The sequence below is a fragment of the Mytilus galloprovincialis genome, chromosome 5 (assembly GCF_965363235.1).
Source record: "Mytilus galloprovincialis chromosome 5, xbMytGall1.hap1.1, whole genome shotgun sequence".
Taxonomy (NCBI): Eukaryota; Metazoa; Mollusca; class Bivalvia; order Mytilida; family Mytilidae; genus Mytilus; species Mytilus galloprovincialis.
The window spans coordinates 5089979-5117911 of NC_134842.1; the positions used below are offsets into that span (position 1 = coordinate 5089979).

The 27933-nt window shown below is 31.7% G+C and overlaps 2 protein-coding genes across 2 annotated transcripts; both read left to right on the forward strand.

The window, feature by feature from the left end:
- Window positions 1-137: 137 nt before the first annotated feature.
- Window positions 138-10531, forward strand: LOC143075009 (trypsin delta-like). The gene is made up of 6 exons (XM_076250234.1): window positions 138-234; window positions 1816-1874; window positions 2402-2556; window positions 8575-8656; window positions 9289-9454; window positions 10381-10531. Exons 1-6 carry the CDS (start codon window positions 204-206, stop codon window positions 10515-10517), a joined length of 630 nt encoding a protein of 209 aa, XP_076106349.1. The 5' UTR covers window positions 138-203; the 3' UTR covers window positions 10518-10531.
- Window positions 10532-17120: 6589 nt separating this feature from the next.
- On the forward strand, window positions 17121-25291 carry LOC143075006 (epidermal differentiation-specific protein-like). Its single transcript, XM_076250232.1, has 9 exons — window positions 17121-17218; window positions 17336-17387; window positions 18547-18668; window positions 18987-19140; window positions 19490-19629; window positions 20162-20291; window positions 21950-22151; window positions 23325-23484; window positions 24634-25291. Exons 2-9 carry the CDS (start codon window positions 17358-17360, stop codon window positions 24779-24781), a joined length of 1086 nt encoding a protein of 361 aa, XP_076106347.1. The 5' UTR covers window positions 17121-17218; window positions 17336-17357; the 3' UTR covers window positions 24782-25291.
- Window positions 25292-27933: the final 2642 nt, after the last annotated feature.

Here is a 27933-nt window from a genome sequence, read left to right on the forward strand (position 1 = left end):
AGAACTGGAAATTTCAAAGTATGTACAAAATAATATAGTTGGTATTTTTAATCTAAAAGGTCTTGTAAATTTCTTACTATAATTTCTTAATGGCAAATATGGGAACCAGCAGATGTTATTTTTTGTCTCAATATAAGACCAAACATAATAAAATCTTATCATAGGCTAAATAATACACTGACCCTGGATTAGGAATATCAAAAATGAAATTCATAATATTCCTTTGTGTTGTTGGTGAGTATAAATTTGCATTTCTCCGTTTAATTGATTATTTTGGCGTTTTGTCTATACTTTTTTTACTTTAATTTGGGTTGGTTTTCATATAAACTTATTTCTAAACCATTTTTCTACCCTCAGTTAACAATAATAGCCTAGTTCTTGTAAAAAGCTTAGGAAAGGTAATGTCTTGAGGTTTGTTGCTGACTAGTTTAAAGTAGTTTGTCTTTTAGAACCGCTATACGCTTGGTTTCGGAGGGTTATGGGTCAATTAATTCATACCATAATTAAACTCATCATAGATACCAGGATTTAAATTTTGTATTTGCGCTAAACGCGTGTTTTGTTTACAAAAGACTCGTTAGTGACGCTCGAATCACAAATTTTAAAAAGGCCAAATAAAGTATGAAGTTGAAGAGCATAAACCTATACATGTATAATGAGATCTGCGTATTGTTAAGTCTTGTCTAGTCCAAAAGCAAATAAATACGAAGAAAACTTATAAACCTTGCATTTAAATAAGATAAATAACTACGACTGTAAATTCTGGTGTTTGCCATCTCTCAGCATTAGTAGCTTGAATAAAGAATTATATATATATACGTTAATTAAAGTTCTCAATATTAGTATACATTATCTGAAACATCGTTGAATGCATGGTACTGTACCACCTTTTCTATGTTTTCCCAGAACAACTACATTTTTTTCTATAATTTATATAAGCCAATAATTACTACAAAAACATTCTAGTTTTGTTGTATTATCCAAACGGGATTATCCCAAACTCTCCCTTTTAACTACGAAAATAACTCTAGGAACCCCCAGGAGCCTTTATGTATGCCAAAATGTAATACCAGCAAAAACCTTGTTCCAGTATAACCGGAAGTTAATATTTACACACGAAGAAAAAAAATCATCATGGTAAACGTTACAAAAGAGATACATGTATACCAATGTTCAAACAGAGCCTGCATATCAAATAGTTATGTTCTGCCTAATTGAAGTTATTTTCTCTAGTTTTATTTCCTTGATTATCATTCATGTGAAGATGAAATCACTCGGTGTTGTTTGGTGTCGTTGGTGTGTTTATCTTTTATTAAATGATTCGTAGATTTCTTTTGTAAAAACTTGGTGGTTACCCATCGAAGTATACGCTATGATACTTTCCAAGACATCATCTAACAAATTTCTAATATTTGAAAAAAACGAATTATTCTTAATCAATAGAGCATCTTCGAAAGCTGCATAATGATTTTTATATCGTTCTAGAAGAATTTGTCTTCCAGTGTTTTGATTGCAAACTAGTACATATCACAACAAGATTGTACCAATCACAGAAATGCTATCTGAAATAATAACCTTACAATTGATACTTTAGATGGTCCCTGGTAACTGAAAATACTGCTCAATGTTGAAGGTCATATGGTGATCTATAGTTGCTAACATTTATGCTATTTTGTCATATTGACACATTGGCAATCATACCATACCTTCTTAATTTCATCATCACCATTGAAATATACACTATGCATGTTTTGATATAGGCTTCACACGTAAAAAGATATTTGAAAATAAATATGATAATTCTTTCAATTATAGTTACTACATTTGGAGGAGTCGTGATTCCAGAAGAGGAAGAGCTGTCAAATAAAGCCAAGGTGAATGAAACACTTCTACTTCTACTTCTACTTCTACTTCTACCACTAAGTGACCACCGTCATTAGGTTGGCTATCCTGTCACTGTTTGGTGTGCGCTTGCAAACTTAACAAGTCCAAAAAATAGTTAAAACAAAAATGAAAATTTTGTGCTGTACATAACATTTATACATGGTGCAAATAAAAACATGGGACTTGAAAATTTAATGTCCATGCAGTATGCTCTTGAACGAGTCAAGACTTTCTGCAGCGGTCACAGAGGCAGGTTAGGTGTTCTTATCTCTTATTGTACGTGGATAGAAGGACCCTTTCCTGGTACTGGTCTTGCATGACGGTATTTGGAAAGAGTGAGTATTCATATGTCTTGATAATCTGTCTGGTGGTATTAGTTTGTAGCCAGCATCAACCATTACTTCCTCATTTGAGATTTTGTACATACATGCATCTTATCAATTTATTAAAAGATACATTGTATTTACAACAAAACACATTTTTTTATGGATTGTTCCATCTTTATTGTAACGTATAGAGGATTGTTGGTGGCAGTGATACAACTATTGGAAAACACCCTTGGCAGATATCTCTTCAGAGAGGAACCGGAAGTTCATGGAGTCATAGTTGTGGAGGATCTATCATTGATGAAAAATGGGTTGTAACTGCCGCACATTGTGTTGAAGGAAGTTCGTAAGTAATTACATAAAAGGTCAAACTTTATAAATTGCTAGATATTGATTTTAAGATAGTTACAATATTAGATGTACTTGACAGCAGGATACGATGTGAAGGTTATAATAACTTCATTACAAATAAGATGACTTAAATTTTGCCATTGTGAATCTAGATTAGTAGAGAAACATTTCAGCAATACCTGCACTACTTACATTTGTATTTGTAAGTTGCATCGGTACTCCAGAGCTTGTTTCGAACGCGCGTCTGGCGTACTAAATTATAATCCTGGTACCTTTGATAACTATTTACACCACTGGGTCGATGCCACTGCTGGTGAACGTTTCGTTCCCGAGGGTATCACCAGCCCAGTAGTCAACATTTCGGTGTTGACATGAATATCAATAATGTGGTCATTTTTATAAATTTCCTGTTTACAAAACTTAAAATTTTTCGAAAAACTAAGGATTTTCTTATCCCAGGCATATATTACCTTAGCCGTATTTGGCCAAACTTTTTGGAATTTTGAATCATCAATGCTCTTCAACTTTGTACTTGTTTGGCTTTATAAATATTTTGATTTGAGCGTCACTGATGAGTTTATGTATATACGCCAGACGCGCGTTTCGTCTACAAAAGACTTATCAGTGACGCTCAAATCCACCAAAAAGTTAAAAAGGCCAAATAAAGTACGAAGTTGTAGAGAATTAAGGACCAAAATTCCTGAAAGTTTGTCAAATACAGACCGCGCGTCTGGCGTACTAAATTATAATCCTGGTACCTTTGATAACTATTTTCTTTGATCACGGGTTTCAGCCTAGAAAATATATTTTACCTACGGTTCTTTATAGTAAAAATAAGAATATTGTACAGAGACAAACACAATCATTACATTGTCGTGAGAACACATAAAACGACGGATAAAGGAATATGAGTATGCTCCAGAGTTTGTCTGTAATGTACAATGTTTAGTTTCTGTTTCAGTATGCTATCTTTTTCTTACAAGTGTTGTTTCGTTTAAAGGCTCTGGTAATCAAGTTATCTTATTTGTCTTTTTTTAGCAAAACATAATTATTTTCCTTTTTTCTCTCTAGAAATATTCTTATAGCTTGCTGCGCTGTTTGATGTGAGCCAAGACTCCGTGTTAAGAGTCGTAGTTTGGCCTATAATGGTTTACTTTTACAAATTGTGACTTTGATGGAGAGTTTTAGCATTAGGACTCATACCACATTTTCTTATAGCTATAAATAAAAAAAGTTAAAAGTGTATAATTAATAATTGTTCTGTGAATTTGTTGATACTTTCAGGCGACAGTAGTGATCCTCTTTTCAAATCTACACAGCTGATATTGACATAATACCAAATAGTATTTCAAGTGATTTATAATCTTAAATTTGGTTTGAACTGAATTATTTCATGTCTTATCTATGTATGTGTCTTTGACTTTCATGTTTATAATCGGGGAATACCATAATATTTGAAAGTTTATATCATATAAACTTTATTCAAAAGACCATAACTGTTCCTAGAGTTTCTAGTGGCGGATTCAGGATGGTGGGGGTATCCAGTGATAGAAACACCTTTTTTTTAACGATCTGTGCATATGAATGGGGACAAGTGATGGGAACCCCTTTTTTCCTAAGTTGAGGTACTCGTTTTAAAAAAGCTGCATCCGTACTACAATGTATTTGTAATTTAAATAGTAAACACCTTTGAGTCTGTAGCTCCAAAACAACAATTACTTTATATGTTTTAATGAGTACAATGTATCAAATCGTTGTCTTTTTTTTCTTTTTAGTTAGTTAAACTGTCTATTTTTTTTCGACTGGTGAATTTGCTTTTGTCTCTTTGATTACTTCTGTCTCTCCTCTTTTTTTAAATGGACACTGAAAATGGCATTCAACGTAACTTCATTTTAAAAACTGATTAATTATTACTTTGACAACTGACGTTAATGTCTTAAATTGGCAAAAATAAAAAATAAGTTAGCAAATTTCTTGTGATGCCTATGTTGAATGTATGCATACAGTATTTGCCACTGTACGTTTATCAAGACAACATTCCAGCAATCCATCCTTTATTCTGATATTTATTTATGAAATCAACAAAACAAACTAAATGCCAAATATTATAATGAAAGGCGTTCCGATAAGGTATTAAAGTTTTTCTTTACTTGAGTATCATACTTTATGTTATATTTAATGCATGAAGTAGTATCAAACTTTTTTTTATCTTTTATTTGTTTCTCAAAAGTCAGGTCTTAACATACATGTACCCCTACACTACCACCTGACAATGGTATCAAGGGGTTACATATTATAGAAAATAATTCAGTATACAATTTGATCACTGACAACTTGATTTTTACAATTATAATATTTTAAGGTTACATATAAGTTTTATTAGGTAATATTCTCTCGCTCTCTGACTTTCTCTCATACAATACAAATACTCTTCACTCATTTGTTTTGCTACAATATGTATCTTGACTTACATTTAGATAAAATATATTTTAAAGACAAAAAAAATCAAAAATCAAAAGCTCAGTGTCTATAGTATTTAACTTGCAATGACGGATTTTTCACAGTTGAGTTATTATATTTAGTTGAAATGTTAACCGGTAAAGAGGCGACAATTCAATGTGCAAGTCTTATCACGTTCACTAAGTATTTCTATTTGGGTATTTCCCAAACATGCGTTTGAATGTAAATATGAATTAACTACAATGTATAAATAAACTGTTCAACATGCGGGGAATTATGATAGCTATAAAACCAGGCTAACCCTACATTTTATTCAGAGATGCCTGTACCAAGTCAGGAATACGACACTTTTTTCCATTCGTTCCGTTGTTTGGTTTATTCGAGCATTAACTTTAATTTTTTTTAAGGTCCTGTAGACCCTTCTTTTACTTTGCATAAGATATTTTGTCATTGAAATTAACATAACAAAAGACTTGATGTACGATAAAATTGAAACTGCTTAAAAAATATAGGTAGCCTTTGTGAGAAAGAAATAAAGATAAAAAAACATACGTTATTCAAATAATCATATATGGTGAGAGGTATAGATATATAGATCGATAATGATTGCAGGTACATGTACATGTGTAATGTCATTTGTACAAGAATAGATAATATTTATAAAGGTTGATGTTAATAATTTATAGTGGGAGTTTTTTTTTCTTATTTGCTTTTCCCCCCGACAAATGAGACTGTAAAAATTGGGGCCCCCATAGTTGCTTCCCTGTGCAACTGAGGGTTGTTGTAACAGTTGATTGTTAATAAAATATGTTTAATGTTAAAAAAAAAAAATATTTTGTCAATAATGTTTGGCTAAAAATAAGAACTTTCCAGGAGTTGGAAAGACACTTGTTTTTTTTTTGCTTTGACCACTAGATACTTTGATATAACACTTATATATATATAATGTTATATTAAGGTATATAGGATTTTGTTTTCTGAGACAAATGCCTGTGGATTATTCTTGGAAACTTCAATCTACAAGTAAATTTAATTTTTAACTATTTGGAGATGAATATTTATACGCATTAGCAAAAAAATAAAAATTCAAGTGGATGCGTTTTGTAGGGATAGTGAATGAAACGCTTTCTGTTCATCGATATCACTTGCTACAACATGTTTTCTTAGATGGGACCGTAGATGTCCTAGATGCAATTACTCAACCATGTTGATTTTTAAGATATCAACTTATTTATGTTGGTCTTTCGTGAAAGAATACACAAGAAATAAAAAAAAGTATACAGCTTGTGCTGTTGAAAAAAAAACGAACTGAAATGGGTTTGTTCGAAATTTTTAAAGGTGAAATTATTTTCATCCATTATACAATGTAACGGAATCGTAACAAACTTGGCTGCGGTGCGAACACGTGATATCTACATTTTTTGTACATGTGTTTGTATAAAGAATACTGCTAAGCAAATTCTTCACCTAGACGTTAAGCACGACATTGCATCTCAAATGGTAACGTCAAATTTTTACGTTTTACGGCGATTACCGATTAATTGGGAAAAGTTTTGTATTTCGCTTGCAATTTTTGTTTTGCACATCAATATGGATACTTCTTATAATATTTTGTTGTACTGAATATGCATGGTATATTTCCCAATGAAATTAAGGTAAGCAACAAACAACAAAATATATCGTATTTGGGTAATGCATAAGCTATATGAAATGAGACGATATATACGGTATGATGAGTGCCAATGAGACAACTCTCTACCAGAGATCAATTGACATAAAACGTAATAAAGTGCAATGTTTTCCCATTTAGATCCGAAAAGGAGGAGGATATATATTTTGCTTTAATATAAAAAGTTTGTCGGGAATTACAAGTTAAACGGGTATTGCTTATAAAATTCACTATACTTTCTTTAATAGCGGTACAATTAAATTATGAAATGAAACGATTTTCAGAAAAAAAAGTTAATTATAATTCATCTCATATGTTTACAAGCTTTGTATGATGTGGAAAGGTATATAGCCACGCATTAGGCCCAATTTTATTTTCACTTTTAATTCTATACACATGAATCTTATTGCAGAGAAATAAAAAATACTTTGTGGTCTTGTTGATAGTATATATGACTTTCAAGAAAATTCTATCTGAGGAACTATATACAGATGATCTACCATAAATAGCGTACCCCGAATCGACAACGTTGAAAACGTACGAAAATCGTCCAGTGGACAAACTTGCAAGACATTTCATTTCATTGAAAACGAAGTCGTTTTGACTACGCAAGTTATCAAAAAGTATGTAGCTGTTTTGTAAAGTTAAAGCACAATTACGGAAAAGCACTATTTAGCATGCAACTAATCTAAATTTTCAATAAATAACGCCGCAAATGACAATTTATTTGTAAAAAACGGCGAAATCCGACATCGGACATCTTGCAAGACATTTGCCTGTAGCCGTTGCATTTTTATATGTAGTGTGAGTGATGCAAAAATTCGATTTTGATATGGTCTATGTATGTACTTATGTGAGCCGAATTTACACAAACGAAATATCATATAAACTTATATTTTAAAACCTATAAATTTTGATAACTTAACATCTTCCTAAATTTGACCAATAAGAACACTATTTGTTTTTGCCAAAAAATAGCGTTGGTCGAATCAGAAACACATATCCAGTAATATTGTTATACTTCATATATAAAGCATATCATTCATTCGAATTTTCGTGGATATAACACTATTTTGAAGAACACAAACACCCCTGCTAAAGTGATTATGCGTATAGTCTGTTACGTCTGACACGCATATTTTTGACGTTTTGTCAATATGTTGTCCTTATTTTAGACTAAAGTAAAATATGATTAAACAATTTGTACTTTTTTTTCGGAATAGTATTTACCTTTCTAGTCTATGGATATAAGTTTTATATAACTAAACTGTTATGATTTTATAGAAAAGCTGTTTATTAGTGTGGACTGGATGATTACACGGTATTGACGCAATAACGTGCGTAACGTCCTAATAAACGAGCTTATTTTCCAGTGGCACATATTTTTGTTTTATTCGAAGGTTTCACTGCTTTTCCTTTTTTGTAACTGATTTGGTGCTCTAATTGTGTTAATTCAAGGTTCATTGGCGGATCTCCATCACAGTCATAAAACGCATACTTTAATAAAATATAATTTTGGTATATATGGCTTTAATATGCAAATAGACTTTTATCTCAAATCTTGACTCTAAAAAGAAGTAGTAGCAACACATAACTCGTTGGCTTTAAATATGTATGCAACTAGTTTACATGCGAGACGTTGTGACCGTTATCATTATGAATCTGGAGCTGGTTAATATTTATAATTAGTGCCTTATTGTTTTAAAGACTGACTGCAATGACTTACATCATTGACAAAGTATGTGACTTAAGACTTCAGATTCATTATAGTTTTTTAATAAGCAAAATGAAAAATATTTCCGGAAAGTGTTTAATATTCCAATGTTTTTGTGTACTGTATTCTTGCAATGTGTTCCATATAGAGATTGAGCTTTTTACTTTCAGGGTTAGCTCATTGCGAATAGCTGCTGGCTCAACAATATGGAGTGAAGATGTTCAAACAAGACCTTTGAAAGATTTCACCATGGTAACTAAGATATCGTCTTATAAAATGTCTTATTTCAAATGACTAGATCTGATAACCTAGTAGCTAAAATAAATGTTGCAAGGTCCTTATTAAAATATAAAGTTGGAGATTTTTGATAAAATAAGTGGTATACTAAAATGCAACTTGCAATACAATAGGGATAAAAAAAACAAACAAAGAACGTATACAAAAATACACAAACATCACTTGTATTGCTTTACTTCACGCTTCAATTTCACACTACAGTAACTGATCGAAATGCAACAATATGTGGACAAATCACATATCCCTTTCATTTGTGTCTATACTTATTCTGTCTATAAGAGGCATACATATGGAGATCTTTTGATAAATCTATTAAACAAATATCGCATTGCTCATCGCAAACTAGAAAGAATTGATAAACACGTGTTGATTGTCGTTAATTACAATCTCACGGAGGTGTAAGTTTATTAAAAAAATAATTCAAATGTTCAAATAGATCACATGTAGTAACTGCTAGTGAAAAAAAAAACTCGATTGGCTGCCTTTACATTGCGATTTGAAAAACAGGTTTTCCTTTAAAAATCGTGTGTATGGAACATTAAATTTGTATTCTCTTTTTTAAATATCAACATGACATTTTATATTAGCATCCTGATTATGATGGCTCAGCAAGTGGTTATCCAAATGATATTGCTGTAATGGAGCTAGAATCACCATTAGAATTCAATGAAAATGTCGAAAAGGTTGACATGGCGGACGAAGAGGGTGATTTTGCGGGTGTGGAATGCGTTATATCTGGATGGGGACAAACAGGTGCGTCTCTCTTTCTCTCTAACGCCACAAACATACATTTATTTAGTCCATGTTTTAAAGATGGAAATTGAATTGTTTATCAAGCAAACGGATCAACTGGCCGATGGCTTTTATAAATTTTAATGACCAACCAGTCCAAAATAAATACCACAGAAACTTGTGAAATCATATATTATGTTATCATAATACTTATTATATAAAAACAGTAACTGACATAAGAATATAGACCCAAGATACCTTCAATAGTCGTCGAAATGAGAATAAAAGCTCTGGTTTCAACTTTGTCAATTTGTCAAACGTTCGTTAATTTCTTAAAATCGACATATGAAGAAGATCTGAAGAATTCCTGATTTATACTACATTTTAAGGTCACATGTGAACAATGGGTTGTTAAAACACAATTAAAGAAGGTAGTCACTAATAAAATTAAGCATTTTTCCACATGATTTTTCGTTGTAACATGAGTGCAATAAGTCGGATAGGTTAGATGCACAATTATAGAATCAACCAATCGAGTTCAACAAATATATCTTGAATTGCAAAAAAATATATTGAAGGGAGTATCCACCACTTGAATTAGTTATTGTATCCTAGACCTATAAAAAGACAGGATTATTTTTAAAGATAAACTCTTATCTGTCTTACTTATTCCAAAAGACGAAGCAGTCAAGGTTGACTATGTCTGCTTAGAATAACTGAATGTATAAAGGAAGGCAGCTTATCGTAGTACAGTCTTCTGCAAATTTTGTAACACTAGAACAACTGTTACTTCATAAATCTACTAGTTCGAAAGTTTAACATAAACTGCTGTGGAAGCACTCGTCACGGGCAAAGTACAATGGGAATCAGTAGTAAAGTCAGTAAAGTTTAGCAGATTTTTTTGTTTTTTTTTAAATATTGAAAATGTAAACATGTTTCCGTTATAGGAAGCGGGAGTATACCAGAAACTCTCCAAGACGTTAGCATGACTGTTTTGTCTAATTCCGATTGCTCAAACATCTGGACTGGTTCCATAAACGATGGTCATATATGTATAGGAAGTGACACTAATATCAGATGGTAGATCTGCCTGCTTTGTATATGTTCGTTATTGTTGATGATTTGGTGTATTTATTGAATATCTCTTTTAGATGTTATTAGAAAAGTAATTATCAACATAACTAAATTTACAAAAAACAAATTTGACGGACATGAACAAATGAGAGTCACTGAACTGAACTGAAAGGTGATTCGTTATTTTAGGCAGTTTGTTCGAAGCAGATTATCTATGTTAACTTCATAGTCAACAGCTATGATTTGCACTGGTTTATACCCCCCCCCCCCCCCGGCCGTAGTGGAGGGGGCATTAAGTGTTACCCGTGTTTGTCCTTCCCGTACATCTCTTATACGTCTGTCCTGTACGCCCCCCAAAATTGGTTTGCGTTCTCTTACTTTAGTTTGCTTCAACCAAATATTACAAACTTTATACCAAACTTTTCTTGTCGTATCTAAAATAATCGCTCAAAACGTTCCTTGTATACAACATGACAAACAATCGGGTATGAGTAGAAGAGAAACCGAACGACACAATTCGACAAACCACAATACTTTACAGATTACCAAGCGTCGATAGAATATGTTAAACTTTAAATTATTCCTGATTTTAAGACTAGAAAAGTGTTTAGTGTATAGGTTTACCCTTCATTTACTGCGGAAAAAAATGATAACTATAGTGCTTTAGTCGGTCTATTTCTTGTAAAGAAATATACAGAAATACACATCATCATTACTTTATTTTATACTCAGTGACCTCTTATCAGAGGAAACAATTAAGTGTATAGTTTTAATGAAATCTATGCTAATGGAATTTGTAATTCAAAAGCAGTCTGAACTCTTTCTAAAAATCTACCCTTTAAAAAAGTAATTTTGTAGATATTTAAGATCTGTTTATCTTATGCATGTTTTCCAAATAACTATAGAAAACACGAAAACTAATTACTAGTAATACAATTGAAATTGGTTTCATATTTTAAATATTTTTTCCGATTTTTGTTAAATAGTGGTATAACTGATTCATTTATAAAATATCTACCTTCAAAAATCTAATTTTTAAATGAGCATTTCTAATCTTGATTTAAGTTTGGATTATCTCTCTTTAGCTGCCGTGCAGTAGGTGTGATAACGCTTTCTTCATAGCTTGTGTGCATATGAAAAATAACAAAGATGTGTGTGATATGATTGCCCTATTAGACAGCTATCCAACAAAGACTAAATGTCCTAGGACAGTGGTTTTGCCTAAGATAGCGCAAATAACTGAGCCGAAGGCGATAAAATAGAGACCGATAATTGGAGGTTATTTCCGCTGTGCAGTCAATACTACTGGCAGTCCATGCATGTATTACGATAATTACCAGTTCTTCAATAACTATGATATTTATTTCATTGAGAGACCATGTTTTAAAAAAATAAAATTGTTCAAAGCAAACTTGAGTTATTGTACGAGTTACATAGGAAAGAGTGACGACCAGTCGTAGTGATAACTATAAGTCACTGCCATTCATTTGAGTGCATTTTTTCAGTATATAAATACAAAATAAAGTTTTCTATGATTTAATTATTAACGAAAACATGGTAAACAATTCAACAACTGCAATATGAAATTGAAAACAGGAACCTGTTTTATTATAGGGACAGCTCTCCTAACAGATAAACCACCCCCGACCGGTCATTAACATGTAATCGTCCGTTAACGACTTGTTTTCTGGTCCGTATTTTTCTGTTAATGACCGATAGAAATTATTACTGGAGAATAAAGAATGTCATGTGGCCCCTTGTTATCCAATAAGAGAAGCAAATTCTGAACCGATATGAAATATAAAAAAAATAATGTTAAAACAATTGAAATGAGGAAAACTAAAGGCCTGATTTATGTATAAGTAATTTTGGGGCCCTTTATAGCTTGTTGTTCGGTGTGAGCCAAGGCTCCGTGTTGAAGGCCGTACATTGACTTGTAATGGTTTACTTTTATAAATTGTTATTTGGATAGAGAGTTGTCTCAGTGGCACTCACACCACATCTTCCTATATCTATAAATTAATTAATAGAAAAGAACCCAAGTATGATATACAGCAGAAAAACGACAAGCACTTAATTACAGGCTCCTGCCTTGGGTCAGATATAAACAGATTGTGTAGGGGTCAAATACATTTCCTGGGGTCAAACTCTCCTCCTTACCTGTAACAGTACAACATAAGAATACTGCAATAACAATCAGTTGAAAAAGTTGACAATCATACCACATCTTATCTTTTATATCAACTCATCAGATGGATACAAAGCAAGCATACAGCTAACAAAAAACCCAGATCGGAAGTGGCAGGACATTTACTCTCACAATAAAACAGACACAATGCACATATATTAGGAGTACTCACAGTTACTGACAGCCAATAACTGATACAACAATCATGTATCTAACACCAAAATATCATCCAGCACACATCCAATATCCAATGGACTAAGTATAGTAAAGACGTCATTAACAGTGAGAGAGGAACACGACCTTGTGAGATGTGTTGATGGTCATTTTGCTAGAATTGAAATCATTGAGATGTTTATAATTAAGTGGTAAGGGAATATAACTATTGTATTTGTTTGACAAACTCTTCAGTAGACAATGGGAACTGGATGTGCTCCTCTTCATGTCGGTGCATTCCTTTTTTTGTATCAGGCAACAATTACAGAAAAGTTTCTATAAAAATCTAGTGATATATTCCTTATGTAATTTTGTCTTGTATTGAATTTGATATATGGTGCTTAATTCAAGTTCATTTAGAATTCTTGTGGATAGTTGTTTGTTTGATTGGAATTAATACCGCATCTCCTTTTTCTATGTGTACTTATAGAGATATAAGTTCATTAAATGAATTTTTTTTATGGAACCGATATGATTTCCCTTAAATAATTGATTCTTTCCCAATTTGCATTAGTTTTAACTCCCCTGCAGCTTTTTCTATAGTATATTTTTCTGTAATTTATAATTTTGACAAATTTTTCAAAAGTTTTGACAAGAACTCTTTTCATATGTACATATATGAACAAATACATGTCTGCTACAATCATTCACATGTTTGAATGTTTTATCAAGAAAATGGCACGTTAAAATGATTTTACAGAGTTTGACATGTTGTATAGATACAAATGTAGTTAATGCTTATTATTAGACTCATTTGACCACTTCTTTAATTCCATTTGCCTTTTAAGTACTGCAATATTTTATAAGATATAACAAAGAAGATGTGGTATGATTGCCAATGAGACAACTGTCTACAAGAGACCAAATGACACAGACATTAACAACTACAGGTCACCGTACGGCCTTCAAAAATGAGCAAAGACCATTCTCTTTCCACACGATGGATAGATAAAACGATCTTATTCAAAACGGAATTTAAATAATTTATTTCTAAACCCTTAAAGTACTCAAACAGAATATGAACTGGAAGACATGCGTTCATGTACAGTAGTTGTCGTTTGTTTATGTAATATATACGTGTTTCTCGTTTCTCGTTTTGTTTATATAGATTAGACCGTTGGTTTTCCCGTTTGAATGATTTTACACTAGTAATTTTGGGGCCCTTTATAGCTTGTTGTTCGGTGTGAGCTAAGGCTCCGTGTTGAAGGCCGTACTTTAACCTATAATGGTTTACTTTTTAAATTGTTATTTGTATGGAGAGTTGTCTCATTGGCACTCACACCACATCTTCCTATATCTATGTTCAGTCGCACGTAATCGGTACGTTTAAATCACTGACATACATATCAGAAAGTTAAACTAAGAACATTTTCTTCTTCCTTACTCGATTTACTACATAAAGAATAACAGGAACTTTAACTTTCCGGGAGCCATATCAACCATCTGAAATATGAATACCCTACGATACAGTGTCATTTATACAAATATTCTATAGATAATTGAAATATTGACAAGTTGTAGAAATCAATTGAACTCAAAAACTGGGAGTTCATCAATCACACAGTCTTTGTTTCTTTTTATAAAAAAGTTTCCGACTTCATTAAACTTTCCGGACTATTTATGTCTTAGAAGAACACCGATTTTTCCTGTCGAGCTAGAACGGTTCACTCGTCCACAGAAACGTAGTTCCCTTGTTTGGTTTGGTTAGTTTTGACTATTCTCACTGCTATTGTTAATTGTTAAACTTTTCATCTTTTTTTTTAATTAAAGAAAGTTTATATTTTTGTATTTGAATATAATTTGATGAAGCGCCTATCACTACAATTATGCATGGTACTTCAGGGTAAACTGGTAAATCTGGAACATGTGGAAAACGAATCACTTTTATCATCTGTATTTGTTTGTGTTCCTGTGATGACCATGTCATAATCGTTAAAACAAATGTATTATCCATGCATTGTAGAGTATTTTACGTGCGTACTTTATCACTGTGAACATAAGAAATGTACATGCTTTAAATCATTGCAACCGGTAAATTCCCTTGTATCTAGCGGGTTTGTTTTTTTTTTCATTTGGCCTTCCTTAGATTTTGATAAAAAGGTGATAAAGATCAGTGAAAAAAAACATTAAAAAATCAAATGGTAGTTCTTAAAATGATGCAAATTAGATTCCAATCCCATTTTTCAACAAAATTGGATGCAACATTTGACAATTTATCAAAAAAGCAAAGTTTTACACTTTTTCCACGTCGTCCAGGAGAGTCTGTAGTTTTGCATCGTTAACATTCGAGTTTCGTTTCTTGCTCATATACATACGTAATAAAGTAGTTTTATACTGCAACTAGTTGTTTTTTTTAAGAATTGAATGCTGCTTTTTGTAAATTTATTGGGGTGTAAAAGCGTTGACCGAAGTACATTTTGTATGAAGCGCGGAAGCGCTTCATACTAAAAATGTGCGCACGGTCAACGCTTTTACAACCCTATAAAATTATATAAAGAAGCATTCAATACTTATAATTACATTTTTTTAGCTAGAATCATGAAACACGATTTTTATCAAGTTTTCATTTAATTCACCTGTGCACTTTATTGTGGGACCTCGTGTCATCATGAATGATAAATTTTATTGTCTAATGCAATTGTTTCAGGAATAGCATGTGATGTGCAGTTAGCCAATCAGAATAACGTTTTATAATGAAACATACATCTAATGTAATTATTTCCTAAATATAGTAACATAGCTTTATTTTGCATAATGTCAATTTCATCATGGAACACTTTCTAAACAATCAGAGGTTCATTAAGGGATAAAAATAAGTTTAACATTTGTGTTACGATTTAAAAAGCTACCAATGTATTAGTTTATGTTGCAATATAAAAACAATATTAGGTCAATGTCATAAAAATATAAACTTTTTTTTGTACTCGGCGCAAAACTTGGAAAGGGCTCGGTAGATCCTCGCTCTTCCCCAGTTTCTCAGCCTCATACAAAAAAGTTTATATTTTTCTTTCATTGACCTTATATTGTATATGAATAACTCAGTATTTATATGAAAAATGCACGATATTTGGTTTCGAACTTTTAAGCATGCAACCGTGACACTTCGAATTCAGCGCACTCAATGTATATATAGGGATTTTACCGATTACATATTTACTTTTAACTATTTACAATTAGTTTGTTCAATTGTTATAAAAAACGTAATTATATTTTTTTGCATACGTTTGGTTTCATAAAGTTAAAATGTACAATTATAATATAAAAACTATCTATTACCTTTAATTTTAAACTAATAATTATTTTATAATCATTAAGTTGTTTTTTTAAATTATAGAAATTGGTTAAATTTAATACAATATTTTTTTTTCTTCAATTTTTAATTTGCTATTTTCTTTTACACCAATACTTAGGACAGCGGTTAGGATATCCCAGCTAAGATAATCCTAAGATAGCTTCGATGTGTATGCTGAGACGTGTCGTAAGTCGGTCCTAACTTTATCCTAACTTCTGTCCTAAGAAATTCTTAGGACCGATCTTAGGACAGTTTCGATAAACTGCCCCTGGACTATGCACATGATACATGACAGAGGTACATTTCTTAATCTAAAATAATGTCCAAAGTCTCAATAAAGTAAAGTTTTATTAAACAATATGTTTTTTTCCATTTCATTACCAAAGTACTGGTTCTCAAAACAAGATGCTAGAATGCGATTGGTTAAATCATCTCCTTAACAAGAGACTATTAAAACAGAAATGCATATGTGTTACTTATACGGTTTATGTGGCCGTGTTAATTAGCAGTCGTTTAAAAATTGAACTCTATGACCAATATCATGCAGTCAATGCATAAGGTATCATCTATTCTAAAATATGAAATAAACATTTCTTGTGGTTTTAACCAACTCTGCATCTTAAGTACGTTGCTTACTGTGTTTATAGATTTTTATTTTCGGGCAAAACTGTTCGAGAAATTTGACATAAATGTAAGTTGATCGTAATTTTCAGTTTTGAAACAAGAGACAAAACTACTTTTTGGGTTTGAAATCTGACATATCTGCATTGTGCTATTTCTTGAAAATCCTCGTGCAAGATATCATAACCATTGTATTGTATTTCTTAAGTTGTATTATTATAAAGACAGGAACACATATTTTGACTCTATTTCAATTGATGATTTACAGATTATCAGATACAGGGAAGTATTCTGGGTTTATCTCAGTTTCTCTACTGCAGTATATTTAAAGGTCCAAGAAGTGAAATATAACAGATCATTCAGCATTGTAATAGAGACTGTATTGGCAGTTTTCAAGGTAAAGACATGCAGTACACTATTTTAATTGTAAAATTTGCATTTCAGCCTTAATTTGTTTATATCAATAATTATATAAATTTCACGTTTTTATACATTCAATATATCTCTCTTTCAGAAATTAAAAAAATAAACAAAACATGGGGGATGAAACGAAAAAGGAACCAAAAGTAAGTCGCACCTTTACTCTTTAATTGAAACCTAAAACATAATAAAACATTATAGTCATTATCATCAGAATTATAATTATTCTTTTTTTCTCTCTAGCTTTTTTCTTTTCTTTTTTTCTTTCTTTTTTCTTTTTTCTTTTCATATTCTTATATTGATGATATTTTATATATTTTTTACTTATACAAATTGTACCCTATATATATACCAAATTAAGACCACGAACACGCAAACGTTAATCTGCGTTCTCGTCTGACAAATCAGCTTTGTGTATTGGCACTTTCTAAATATTTTCAAGTCAATTGTTTATGCGCATTCATCTTAAATGTGTGTTCATTAGTTGTACTATAACTCGGTTTAGGAACTGGATATTATGATGGCCGGTTAAGACTATTTCACGTTTTCAAAGGAAAAACGCGATGTCGCGAAGTCGAAAACGCAAAAACGCAAAATATTTTTTCTTGCCGATTCCGCGTTTTCGACCTCGTGTTTTCCCCCCATTAAATATGAAGGGCTAATACACGAAATTGTGTTAACCAGCCACAATAGGATATGGTTATTGCTGTAGTAATTTTCAATTACCACTACGTGATAGATTTCTAAGTAAATCAAGCAAAGAATGTTCATTCTAAATTCTATAAAAGTTTCAAACCTTTGAACAGCCTTTTGTTTATGCCGACTGCACTCCCATTATTATCTTACTCCTGCTAGAGCGCGAGTCAAATTCATATTAGAGTGTTCAGTTCAGCTTCGTGTATACTTTACCATCTACAATTTACAGTTTTCTGTTTAAAAGAGGTTGGAAGATACCAGAGGAACAGTCAAACTCATAACTCGAAAATAAACTGACAACGCCATGGCCAAAAATGAAAAAGACAAACAGACAAATAAGTGTACACAAGAAACAACATAGAAAACTAAAGACTGAGCAACACGAACTCCACCAGAAACTGGCGGTTATCTCAGGTGCTCCTGAAGGGCAATCAGATCCTGCTCCACATGTGGCACCCGTCGTGTTGCTCTGTTAAATGTTAAATTAGTCTGGACGAGACCATATTTTGATTTTTAATTTCAGATTCATTATTTGTATGAAAATTTCTGAAATAATTTTTGAAAATGAAATAAAAGGAAATAAACAGTAATATTGTTTTTCTGTTTCAGATAATTTTGTACGAAGGAGTTAATTTCAAGGGGAGATCCAAAACATTCACACAGGCTCATCCAAATATGGTAAATGCTGGATTCTTTGACTGCGCGTCAAGTGTCATAGTAGAAGGTGGCGTGTAAGTTTCATTCATTGTTTAATATAGATGTGTACATAAGCTATACTAGTGAATGTCCATTAGTTAAATCTTTAAAACTTAGTATGCTCAACACAAATATTCCAAGTAACATTATGATACTCTATAAAATGTTAGTCGAACGAGAACTTCAACTGTTTTAAAATTATATGATATAAAGCAATGCCAAAGATAATATCGACATCTATATCGGGGTTTACTATAATTGTTTATATTTCACACCAAACTTACTTTCTGTGGTATTAAATTTTGATATCAAATAATTATTGTAATGTGTATTTTGACTATTATGAATTTTAGATGGGTATTATACCAACACCATAATTATAAAGGAAACATTTGTGTAGTAATGGAAGGAGACAGAACTAATCTTGTGAGAGGTACTCCAACAGATAAAGATACCAAGGTTCATGAATTTAACGATTCGCTGTCATCTCTAAAACCGTTGGATTTCGTACGTATATTCTTCCTACAAATATTCTATAAATGATAAAATGAAAGTTTGCCTGAAAATACAATATTTTTATACAAGAGCGGCAGCAATATTTCTGAACCGGAAGCTAATGTACTTTACTTTCAGCAACATGTAGTTAACTCTAAGACCCTCAAACTATTCCTACCTGTCAACTTACCTTTTCTTTAGAAAATATGCATACCTTCACTTCCATGTCAACTAAATCTTAGCGCTCTAGCTATAATTCAGAGATACATATTATTCTGAATACATTTGGACGTAGTGTATTGGAATATACAACCATATAACTTAGATGGCAATAATATCAAAATGTTATGTTTCGTTTCAGGATTGTACCCAAGAACCAAAGATAACTGTTTACGCTGGCGATTTTAGAAGCCGTTCATTAACTTTCACGGAAGACATTAAAGACTTGAGATGGTATAAAATGAACGACCAAATATCATACATCAGGGTACACAGTGGGGCGTAAGTTGTCTACTTGTATTTATTTCTTAATTTTTAAAAGCGCTTATTCACATTACACAGCATGTTTATCTAAACGTTTATAACAATAGTTATCACATTTGGGGATAAAACTTATCTACAAATATATCAATGCACGTGTCATACATATAAATAGTTCCGTCAACATTGTAACTGTATCAGGTAGGGCTGGTTGACGGTTATTCCTAGAAAAATGGGAACCCATTCGACTAACTCCTACAGTTTGCAAACCAAATCCGTAAAACTCAAAACAAATGGTCACATATTAAAGTTTTCAAACTTCAATACACTTTATTTAGACAACTCTCTATGTGTGCCAAGTATCACAAAACAAAAGTATACACTAATGAGCTAAGGGAATGAAAGTTTGAAATCTTAATAGATCCAGATGAGATTTTTAAACTCCAGTTAAGGTATTAAAAAGACTTTGTTTAAAGTGTTTACGATAGCGTGGATCTTGTCTCTAAGAAACGTTTACCCTCATAAATATAAAAGTTATAGTCTCATTGAATAGGTGGGTTGTATTTGAGGCCGTCAATTTCATGGGACAGCAGTCACTTTTTCTACCCGGAGACCACTTAATGAAAGCATCAGATGGAGCATTTAGAAATGATACAACGTCTTCTCTTAGAGCTCTACAAATTGTAAGTATCCAGTAACCAATAACTATACCCATAAGAATAAATGAATAAGTTTTGATAGTAATAAACCAATTTGTATTCATTCTAATATAATTTAATTTTGTATGAAACGCGTCTTCTGATTGGTTGACGTCGTTTTAAGATATAGGAAGATGTGATTTTGAGTGCCAATGAGACAACTCTAACAATTTATAAAAGCAAACCATTATAGGTTAATGCACGACCTTCATGATGTCGTATTGTTTATCATATCATAGACAAAACTTTGTCATGTGACCATGGCGCCATCAACGTTTTTTCATGATTTACGCCGGTTTAAAATGGAATTTAGAATTAAATTATAAGAAATAACTGTAATATTTTGTCAGTCTTTTCGAAATGATATAAAAAATAACACGCTACGCGCGCTATTCAGTATTCACCACATTTTTTATGTTATTTCTTCATAGACAGAAAAAATATTACAGTCATTCCTTAAATAAAAAAACAATATTCATTTATACTGTATCTATTTTTTTTTTCAAAACAGATGATTTCAGCTTTCCAATTGTGCACTATGAATTTTTACGTAACAACATTTCATATCTCCTTGTGAAAACGTTATTTCAGAGATTGTATTTCCTATCATGATTTTCTTGATAGAGTATTATTGCTTATAAGTAAGCTATAAAACCAAAATATCCAAGTAGTGAAGTTAAAAGTATTTCTTCGAAAATTTACGGACACCATCGAGATTTTTTTACTGTATTGCAATATCCGTTTCATAAATTACAACTGATATGTGTTCTTTGAAGATCTAACACATCCGTCTAAGTATTTTGATCAACTTGCATAAATGATTATATGTTATCTTTTTTTTACCAAATATTCTAATTGAATATGTCTTATCTAGTGAATATATCAGCTTCAATTCTACATCATACAAATTTCAGATCAACCCACCGGAAATTTTCCAGACTTCATCCCACGATATGGGTTACCGTTATGGAATATCTTTTGCATAAATGACGACGGATATGCTTCATAACGTTGATAACTTTCGCCTCTTTTTTTATAATTTCGAAGCCACAATCCCGTCCTTTTTCTTTTGAATGAAACATCACCGAGCCGAAGGAATTGATGTTTATAGCAGATCTTTTAAGACTGTTCTGTTGTATTTTTAAAATGTAACAATCAATCTCATGTAAAATACAAAAATATCCACTTTTTTTATATATTATGTTGATGTTCAGATGTATGTTGGATTTTGAAGTTTCAATATCTTTCCTTATTCAAAAGAAAATAATTTTAAAATGTAGAATTCTGCTTCTTTCGCGATGATTTTTTGTAAATGTTTTTAACATTACCATATAATCAGTAGATTTCGCTAGCCATCACACCAAATTAAACCCACCATTTCTTCTTACAATGCTCCGTACCAAGTCAGAAATATGACAGTTTTTAATAAATAGTTCATTTATATGTATGTTGGCGTTTGATTTTGTTTCATTTCAGTGTTTCTGTTGTTCCGTTTTTTCCCACAGAAAATCGATATATGACTTTTGAACAGCAGTATATCCTATTGTTGCCTTCATTTATCGTCATATATCAATATATTGAATGTGTGTATTGTTAGACATTAGGGTAATGTAATGAATATATGTATCATTATACATTTGTAGAAGCCATCCTATCCATTAATCGTGGATGGCATGGACTTTCATCTTGACAGAGTAAGTAAGGACAAAACCCCGATTACAGTATTTTCATGGACACAGAAGAACAACTCGAAAATCACACAAAATTTATCTGTCACTAAAGAAAAGACTGTTACTACTGAAGACTCATACGAGTTTACTTGGGATGAAGGAACTAAAATGACATGTGAGATATTGCCAAATAAGATAAATGAAATGTGTTTAGGTTACATACACACTGTTGATATAACTAAATGTTTTTGTTTTGGGTTTTCAAATAATGTCTTGGTCATCAATTTTTTTGGAATACTTATTGAGGCAACAGCAATCAGGTTTGATTATTAAAAAAGTTATTACACAAGAATGTCGGGACTTATTTAACAAAAGAAACAAAACTGTAAGGTGAATTAAAAAAGTGTGAAGTTGATAAGATCTGGCAATCCAAACGCCAAACTATTTCAACCACCGTAATGACAAGTAAACAACTGTCAATTTCCTGACTTGGTACACACAACAAAAACTTGTCTTACTAGCTTTAGATGTATAATTTTAAGGGTACTAGGAAACGTACTGTAAGGTATGTTGGGAGACTGGAAACATATATAATATATATAAGTACCGTTGCGTAAATTTTTAGACTAGTATATATTTTTTCTTTGATTGCACAGTATCATTTATTTTAGACGATCAGGTACAAATTAGATTTTCTGTTTGGTGCTTTATATATATATATATATATATAGGCTTTACGTAACCAATGTAACTTATTAATGTTTGTGTGTAAACATCCTCGACACCTGACACCAATATTGGTTGAAACTGCAGATATCTATTTGGATATATGTGATTGTCAGTCATGTCTCCATCCTTTGGATTGTCCTTGATTACTTAGTGTCCTCTGCGTTGAGTTCTGATGTCTATCTATTTATCATAGATACCAAGTTTTCAATGTTGGACATCAGACGCACGTGTAGTCTTCTAAAGATGCATATTTCAAGCTTTAATCAGAAAAGTAAAAAAGGCCAGATGAAGTGCGTAGTTGAAACACAATGAGGACCCAATTACCTCTAAAACATTCACGAATAGATGTGTTTAGCATGTTCTATTCTCAGTCAATATCCAGATAGTTATAATCAAGATTTCATTTGCGGTCAAATAACATCATCTCATCAACTTTCAATTTACATTTGATCAATACCACTGATATTTTGTTTGCAATTAATCAAACATAATCGTGATCAAATGCAGACAAAATATCTGATCACTATTGAATATTTATTTTTCTTATATGAAATTCTTTATACTATTGACCTGTTATTTTGAATTATCTTTTTGGTTCATGTTCAATTGTCGTTTGCAGCCGAGTATTTTTATGAAGCTTCAATTCCTGGGATATTCACTTCATCTGTTAAGTTAGGGATCGAAAAACATTTGAACATTGGAACAACAAAAGGAAAGAAAACTGAAAAAGCTGAAAAATGGTCTGTTCATTACCCATCAGAAATACCACCTGAATCCGAGTAAGTAATCACTATACAATTTATTTATCCATCCCTGAAGTTTTCATTTCTTATCAACAAATTGTATTCTATAAAAACATTTCACATCTTCCATAAAACGTGTATGTGCATTTGAAGTCGTCCTAAAATTCATTAAACCGAAAGCACAACTGACATAGTTATATTGCAAACTGATTTAACAATAATAAAATTCAACTCAAACACGAAACAAAGCATACTCCAAATCAGGAAAACAATTAACACAATATCATGATAACATTCCATTCGCAGAGATATTGGCTTAGAATATCAAGCAGCAAAAAAGATAGTTTGAAATAGCCTGCTACAAGTGATAAAATTAAATGTTCAAATATGATAAACATAAACTGTTTCCTATCAGTAGTATATGGCCTTAGCTGTTACCATTCTAAAATTACATGTGTTCAATCAGATCTAATTTTTTTTATCTTAATATTGGCTCCCGTCAAACGCGTTGCAGGCAACATATAAAAACCGGACATCTGTCTGTCCATCCATTCGGTCTTGTGAGCACTCTCACTTATACATTTCTACCAGATTCTTGTGAAATTTGAATCATAGTTTTAAATTAGCAAGGTTTCTGTTTAATATGAAAATCAGTGACAAATATTTTTCAAGGAATAATGTTAGTTGGAAAAATACATAATGCACAAACCTGTAATGCAATGGCTCTCATGCTTCTTTGCTGGAAGAACTGTAGTGATATTTGTATGCCAGCTTTATATTCAGATGTTTTTACTGAAGTTATATCCCTTCGAAATGTAATCTAAATTGAACATTGCATTATAAGAAATTTCCAATCTACCTTTCTTGTTTGATTTTCAAGACATTTATATGAACAAGTATCCAAACAAGGAGTTATTCCCTTGGAAAATAACTTAACTTGTAATATCATGTCTACACTAGGAGTAGGATATTTACTTAAAATCCTTAAAATGCAAAAATATTGTTTAACACTATAACCCATAATCTGAATATTTGAAAATAAATTTTCATCAATCCTAGTTTGACTTTTTAATTGATTTTCTTCGAATAAATTAAATTCAGAAAAGTATCATAATGGTTATGTATTATTTTTCACTTTTAATAGCTGCATCTAACTATTTCCTTTTTTGTTTGTTGTTTTCCCAGGATAACTTTGGAATCAACCATTTCTAAAGGAAAGATAGATGTTCCATTTACCTGTCGTTTTCACCAAGGAGAGAAAAAATGGTCAGAGAAAGGCACCTTCCACGGAGTGCAATACTATGGCTTTGTTACAGAATTCAAGCAAAAATGAATATGGCACCAATTACAACATGAATTATATAACATTACTATATATATTTACACTTCTTAGTAAATTTTATAATTAACACTGGTTAGAACTTTGCGTAGCTTAAAATCATATTTTTTTGTTCAATTCCATGCAACGTATTAATTATCATTCTGATTCATAAGTTTGTGTAATTTCAAATACATGTATGCGTAAGAAATGTTCCCGCGTGCTTCAAATCTATTCTTTTTGAAGGTTAGAATTCATAACTGACATTCGTCTTTTGGTTGTACGAAACTTACATTGAAAGACTTTGATTAAACGAATTTCTCTGTTAGAATACTGAAAACAAATATCTGAATATTGGAGATCTATAAACGATATAAACTTATTTCAAATCGGTTTCAGTTGGCACGTTTTCAGAGAATCTGTTATTAATGTATATTTTAAACATGTTGAAAGAAGGATTAACCGCTTAAATAGATATATAAAAATATATGTTTGTAACGCTTTTTACAATAAAATTAGATTGAAACTATTTCTGAATTAAAGTTGCCCCATTTAGTAAATATCTAATGCTAGTCTGGCGCCTATTGTTCAGTAGGTGTCAGTGGTAACTGTCTGATATTGTTTTTTTTTTTTAAACGCCCGTCAAAATTTTGAGGGGACGTATTATGGTATACAAATGTCCGGTGTCTGTCCGTCTGTCTGTCCGGCGTAAACATGTCGCACCGTAACTTGAGAACGAGTTATCCAAAGTTCATGAAACTTAATATAGTTGTTTTTTATGATGGTCAAATGATCTGTATACTTTTTGGTGAAAATAAGATTAAAACTTTTTGAGTTACGGCACTTTGAAACTAAAACAGGGTGTGGTTTTTTTTCACATTTCGCACCGTATCTCAAAAACAATTTTTGGTTATTGCTTAAAATTTTACACACTTCTTAGTTATATTAATCTTAAGATCTGTATATTTTTTGGTGATGATTCAAAATTTCATTTTTGAGTTATTTAGTATTTGTTCATTTTTTACAATTTCTAATATGACGTCCATTGGCGTTGAGGTTTTAACTTATTCGGATGTGTTGCGTTTTGTCGGGTTATGTAATGTATTTCGATTGTTTCCTGTAATTAGTTAATACTTCAGTTTTATCATGTACATCTTTTGTATAGTCATTTTATAAAATTTACTGTTTGCAAAAGTATTAATTATTCTAAATGATAGGGATGTTCTGGTACCTAACAGAAAACCCTGGCCGTTTTTTGACACAACTTTTTTGAACTTTTGATCCTCGATGCTGTTCAACTTTGTTCTTGTTTCGGCTTTCAAACTTTTGTATCTGGGCGTCACTAGTAAGTCTTGTGTTGACAATATGCACTTCTGGCGTATTTAAATTTTAAACTTGTTGCCTTTTGTTAGCTATTATTCGTGTGTTTTTTTGTCAATTGTGTTCTCCTATTTATTTATATTGTAGTCCTGTAATGTTGTGTTGTCATTTTAATGTTATATTTCACATGGCCATAATAGAGGGAGGTTTGGCATGCCACAACACCAGGTTCAACCCACCATTTTTCCTTTAAAAATGTCCTGCACCAAGTCAGGAATATGGCCATTGTTATATTATAATTCGTTTCTTTGTGTGTTACATTTTAACGTTGTGTTTCCGTTGTGTCGTTTGTTTTCTCTTATTTTTGAGTGTGAATTCACATTACTATAAGACGTGTCACGGTACTTATCTATCCCAAATTCATGTATTTGGTTTTGATGTTATATTTGTTATTCTCATATGATTTTGTCTAATGCTTAGTCCGTTTCTGTGTGTGTGTGTTTCATATTAATGTTGTGTCGTTCTTCTCCTCTTACAATAAATGCGTTTCCCTCAGTTTTAGTTTGTTACCCCGATTTTGATTTTTGTCCATGGATTTATGAGTTTTGAACAGCGGTATACTACCGTTGCCTTTATAGTATAAAAGGGGGAGGGTTTTTTACATGTCGCGCCGTATCTCAAAAACGATTAATGATTATTGCTTAAAACTTTTTACACCTCTTTGTTATATTAATCTAAAGATCTGTATACTTTTTACTGATGATTCAAAATTTTATTTTTGAGTTATTGAATATTTTGTAAAAAGGGGGAGTTTTTGTTACATTTCGCGCCGTATCTCAAAAACAATTTATGATTATTGCTTAAAACTTTACACACTTCTTTGTTATATTAATCTAAAGATCTCTATACTTTTTGGTGATGATTCAAAATTTTATTTTTGAGTTATTGAGTTTTTTGTAAAAAAAAAAGAGGGGGTTTCACATGTCCCTCCGTATCTCAAAAACAATACTCGTACGGTCCAGCTGACCATACATGTTTTGGTATCATATGGGTTAAATTAAAAAAAATAAACAATAACCAAAAATTAGTAGCTTTAGTTCTCCAAGATGCTATTTTTACATCAGATGGGTAAGTAAATAAGCGTACAATTGAAATTAAATGTTTGTTTAATTCTATATCTGAATCCCATTTTTGTACTCTCGCTCCAGTTGACACTAAATACCACAAGGAATGTTACGTTTTTTATTAATTTACATTTACATGTTTGCGGTCCATTCATGTTCCTTTGCATATGCTTTTTTTTTTAAAGTTCACAAATATTATAAAACAATTGTCCTTGTACGTTTTGTTTACATCCGTTAACCTCAATTTCAATGAGCATACTGGCCTTTAATTAATTACTGACATGCTAATTACAGGAGATTAACAGATTAAACTAGCGTGACCTTTTTAAAAAGTTAGAATATTAAGTTTTCATTTCAATATCAATTGAACTTTTTATATTAATTTGAGATATAAGATTTTTTTATCTGTTATTTACATTTGTATCTGATAAACTTGACCATCTTCTTATTATTAGTTGGACCGTACGTGTACGGTCCGACCGTATGCGTATTTTGAAAAAGTACGCATACGGTCCAGACCGTACGCGTACGGTCCAAATACTCATACGGTCTGGAACAGGGACACAACTTTTGTCATGGCCACGAACACCCCACATCAGCAAGTTAACTACGAGTCAGAGGAAGAGAAGGAATACATTTCTTATATATTGATTTTCAAATCGCAATTCATAACATAATACGGACGTTTTAGAAAGAAAGGTTAAACTATAAACGTCAGTCGAA